At 38.3% G+C, this 5,168-nt stretch overlaps 1 protein-coding gene across 2 annotated transcripts; it reads right to left on the reverse strand.

The window, feature by feature from the left end:
* Window positions 1-1,473: 1,473 nt before the first annotated feature.
* Window positions 1,474-4,866, reverse strand: LOC135652232 (sugar transport protein MST4-like). 2 transcript variants are annotated; one of them, XM_065173038.1, is made up of 5 exons: window positions 4,774-4,866; window positions 4,061-4,232; window positions 2,922-3,241; window positions 2,131-2,757; window positions 1,474-2,026 (listed from the first exon to the last, which is right to left on the reverse strand). In XM_065173038.1, exons 2-5 carry the CDS (start codon window positions 4,197-4,199, stop codon window positions 1,589-1,591), a joined length of 1,524 nt encoding a protein of 507 aa, XP_065029110.1. In that variant the 5' UTR covers window positions 4,200-4,232; window positions 4,774-4,866; the 3' UTR covers window positions 1,474-1,588. The 2 variants fall into 2 exon arrangements, with proteins under 2 accessions (XP_065029110.1, XP_065029109.1); XM_065173037.1 differs by having other exon boundaries at window positions 4,061-4,839.
* Between the last annotated feature and the right edge of the window lie 302 nt (window positions 4,867-5,168).

Here is a 5,168-nt window from a genome sequence, read left to right on the forward strand (position 1 = left end):
GTATTTATAGACCCCAAATGACTTCAAAACTTGGAGCCAAAATTTAAATCCCCGAGATTTCAGGGTACGGGTGGTACCACCACCCAGTTTGGTAGTACCACCGCCTAGAAGACTGTGTCCGGGTGGTACCACCACCCAGACTAGCGGTACCATCGCTTGGTAGTCAGTCTCTTAGAGATTGTGCCACGAAGTTCCACCTGTTGGGTCACTATTTATGCCTTTTCACTTAGCCCAACATAGCCCAAACTTAAGCCCAATTGACTCCTAATTGAGTTGGCCCAATTCCAACCCAATTATGTGCTAACTATTCTCCTATTCTCATCTCCCCTTCTTCTCCTCAGATAGCAGGTATGGAGTTTTGGGTAGTGACTAGAGGAACGTCATCGTAGCCCTGCCATGTAGATTGCTACTAGAGAAAAAGACGCTTGACCTTCTTCATTCTCTCTTACAAATATATAGGGATTCAGGAATATATGATCTCCCTAGCTTGACCTTCTTCATTCTCTCTTACAAATCTATAGGGATTCAGGAATATATGATCTCCCTAGGTAAAACACAATCTTTCAAACACGTAGTTTTCAGTTTTACAGGTTCTACACATCAATTTTCGCACAATGACAAACACCTTTTAGGAAATTTAAGAATTTTATTTTCTATTCTTCTGTTACGCATGTGATGTCACCCGTAGATGTCTAATGACTTTGAATATATAACAAGTTCATCCTTTTGGATATAAATTTTGAGTATTCACATTAGCTTATAGTTTGTTATTCCAAAATAAGTAACTTAAATTAAGTTCTTAACTTATTTAAAATAATGCTATAGCTTTGTGTTATATCAATCTTACTGATTCCTCAGTTATATTCAAACTACCATTTTTTTTCTCACATCTTCAATTATTTAAGAACTAATGCTATAGCTTTTCTTGTAAAAATTATGTACCAAACACGGCAATTTGGTAACTCAGAATCTCGAATTGGCTTGTAAGTTTCTCAAAATTGTGGAAATTTGTGATCAAATATTTATAATATTTTGGTTTACATAATGTTGAAACAAATGCCCCTAGAATTTCTAGCAAATTGTGGGCGCCAATGAAATTCTATCTCTTTCATTCTATCTCAAAAATTGTTATGTTGTGTTATGATCAAATCTACTCAAAATAATATTTTAATTAATATTAATTTTATAATTATATTTTATTTAGTTAAAAATATTAGCATAACACGAAGATAAAACAAAACAATAGTCTCATATTTTTAGGATATCAATATTCAAAAGGAAAGATTATATATTGATAAAAATATTAAATAATGAACTCGAAAATTATTTTTGGTTATGTTGTTTTATGATCAAATCTATTCAAAATAATAATTTTATTAATTTTAATTTTATAATTATATTTTATTTAGTTATATATATTAGCATAACATGAAGACAAAACAAAATGATAACCTCATATTCTTACAATATTACTATTCAAAAGTGAAGATTATATATCGATAAAAGTATTAAATAATGAACTCGACATAAAGATCATGTTGACGAGGTTAGCCCCGACATCCTCAAGGTAAACACAAATCATCGAGTCTTAGACGGAGTGTTTTTTGTCTTCTTCCTCATCCATGAATCTCTTCCAGAACCAATGTTGCTTCCAAACCTTCTCGGTCATTTCATCGATCGGCACGTTCTTGGTCTCGGGCAATAAGAAGATGACGAACAGACCCATCACCACAATCCATGCACCAAAGAAGAAGAAGATCCCGGCACGTAGATGACACATCATAGATAGGAAAGCTTGGGCAATGACAAAAGTGAAAAGCATGTTTGAGCTGACGGCAAAGGCATAGCCGGCGGTCCTCGTCGCCAGGGGGAAAGTTTCACTAGGAATCAACCAGCCAAGTGGACCCCAAGACCAAGCAAAGCTCGAAACGAATAGGCACACGAGCACCACCACCCAAACTGCCACTCCGTGTCCCAGCTCATTGGTTGCTTTCAAATTCACAAGCAAAATGCCTCCAATAGCCACCTGCATGCAAATCACCCCCCACTTGAGTTAGAATCTCATATTTCAAACGATTCCTCGTAATCTATAATTACATGTTTAATATGCCCATGGCTTGTGTCCCTAACCTGTGTGATCAACATCTGGCCACAAGCTTCAAGAAGCAGGAATCTCCTCCCGACTTTGTCCACTAAGACCACTGATACGACGGTAGACAGAACATTGACGATCCCCGTGATGACCGCAGAAAGAAGTGAAGCATCATTCTTAAATCCGATGGTCTGAAAGAGGACTGGTGCATAGAACATGATGGCGTTGATCCCAGTGAACTGCTGGAAGACTTGCATCACGATGGCAATAACCAATTGCGGTCGGCTACTTCTCTTCATGAGATTCTTGAAAGGTTGCTTCACCTGTCGTGCCATCTCGCAGGCGTGTAGTATTTCCTCGTACTCTGCATCGACATTGTCGGTCCCCCGGATCTTCTTCAACATGGCCAAGCCTTCCATAAGCATCTCACGCTCGATGAGGCTCGTCGGGGTCTCCGCAATCACCATGGAGCCCAAGCAAAGCATCATCGCCGGCACTCCAGCCAAGCCAAGCGCAAGTCTCCACCCCCAGGGGTGGATATTGGACACCAAGTAGTTTACAATGTTCGCCACAAAGATCCCGATGGTCACGTCAAGTTGGAAGAGGATGTTTAAGGCTCCACGGACGTGAACTGGTGCGATCTCCGACAAGAATAGAGGAACTGCCTACAGGATGAATAATAGTGGCAAACATATGACACGGAAAGTGAGTTTAACAAAAGATACATCTTCCAGGAGAAATTGGAAGTTAATAGGGAAATTGAGACGGAAACTGAAGAGAAGAGAAACTCTAGAATGAAAAATTGTATGAAAAAGAAAGTAGAGCAAACCTGATTGGCAAATCCAACACCAACTCCGAGGAGAATCCTTCCGATGATCAGCATGGCAATGTTCACAGCAGCTGCGTTCAGGATGACACCAACCAAGAAGAATATTGATGCTGCTTGCATAGTGAGCTTCCGGCCATGTTTCGTGCAAATCTTCGAAGCTACGAAGCTGGCTACCAAGGCAGCAAGGTACAATGATGAAGTGAAAAGCTGAAGGTTTTGGTTATCAAACTTGCAATAGTTGTCTTCCTTGGCTTTGTGCTTCCTCTCAAAGACCGCAGGGAAGAACTCCTCCAAGAAGTCATCCATAGATGTCACTCCCCCTGCAGATTGACCGTACAGATACGATTGATTAGCTCCATGATCAGAAATAGATTGGAGCTGAATGAGGAAGGCTTTAGGCAAAAGCAACATATATGAGGCAGTTGATGACAAAGAGAAAGAACCATCACACAACCAAGTGGAAAATCCAAGCAAGATCTGCAAGCAACCATCTCTTATCTTGTATGATAGAGCATCTCTCACACCGTATTATCAATACCATCAAATGGGCTAATGTCAACTAAAGAAAATAAACAATCATCTTCCTGTTGTACCTCAATAACAAGTTGTTCCTTTTGTTTTTTTCTTTTATAATAAGTAGGTCTAATTATCTGATTTAACCTATGACGACAACGTAAGACAAACCTGGCCATACTTTCGATGCTAGATAATAAAACAAATAAATCTAGGGAAGGATTTAGGCAAAAGCAACATATGAGGCAGTTGATGACAAAGAGAAACAACCATCACACAACCAAGTGGAAAATCCATGCATGGAATCCCAAGCAAAGTTATTACAAGATCTGCAAGCAACCATCACCTATCTTGTATGATAGACCATCTATCTCTCTGCAATGGAGGTGGAGATTGGATTATTAATACCATCCAATGGGCTTATGTCAAGTAAAGAAAATAAACAATCATCTTCCTGTTGTAGTTAAAACCTCAATAACAAGTTGTTCCCTTTCTTTTTGTAAAAAGTGCGTCTAATTATCTTATTTAACCTATGATGACAAACCAAGACAAACATGGCCATACTTCCGATGCTAGATAATATAACAAATAAATCTACTACTGAATTAATACAAAATGGAATTTACCTGATATCCCAATGTCATAACCAAACATGAGGCCTCCCGTGGCTGCAATTATTCCACAGATTACAACATATATTGTGATCCTTCCCTCAAATTTCTTTGCACCACCAGGCCCCGCATTTGACATCACCATTGCCGGCATCTTGTCCTTCCTCTCTCGGCTGCAATATTGCACCTGGTTTACACAAGACCAAGTGCAAGATTGTCCGAAGAGGTGAAGAGAAAAGGAAAACAGAAGATGGGGATGCCAAACTTGAAAGGAGACAAGAAAAAAGGTGTATATATAGAGGTCTTCGAGGGACGATAATTAAGCAGAAATTTGATTTTAATCAAAGAAATGCCAATAATAGTGAAAATGCTCGCAGAAGGCCAACACAGCTTTGTCAAGAATAGGGCCTTATCTAACATTAAGTTAAAAACTAAAGCTAAATGGAAGGATTAAAAACTTTGGAATTTGTTGAAGTGGAGTAGGCCAATAAATTGAAAGGCATGTTGCCTATCCATATGGTCATCTTACTTGGATTGCACAATCAAAGTGTTATCTTCCTCCTTAAATCAAACTTGGACCAACTATCCCTCTTTAACATAGACTTCTTGCACTGTTAGAGAAGATGGATAACACTTTCTGATGTCAAACCCATAAACCAATATTGTAGATATCTGACAGCACAGATCATGATCAATTAGTGTAACTATCTATCGCATTGAAACAGCACCTTGCTAAGAAAGGGTTGCAAAAACAGGATGGGCTAACTCTGAGATCCCATATGATATAAGCCCCAATATTATAATGTAGCTGCCTTGGATCTGCAAGCATAAATGATACTGGTCATATAAGCATGGCAAGCAAGTAAAATAAATACTAATAATAAAAAAAAATATAATGATTTCTTATATCGAGATGCTCACAACAAGGCAGCATAATATGGTAAAAACCAATCATATAGTAGAAAATCCAAGGGTTCCATGTTCCTATACATTTTTGAATCACTGGATACCAATTCATATATAGATATCATAAAAATATTAAATTCAATAACCTTATTTGTCAAAAAAAAAGAATAAGGATAAGGATTCAGATGGATGGATTTTAGCTGGAGGAATATGGGAA

Source organism: Musa acuminata, chromosome BXJ3-11 (genome assembly GCF_036884655.1).
Source record: "Musa acuminata AAA Group cultivar baxijiao chromosome BXJ3-11, Cavendish_Baxijiao_AAA, whole genome shotgun sequence".
NCBI classification, from domain to species: Eukaryota; Viridiplantae; Streptophyta; class Magnoliopsida; order Zingiberales; family Musaceae; genus Musa; species Musa acuminata.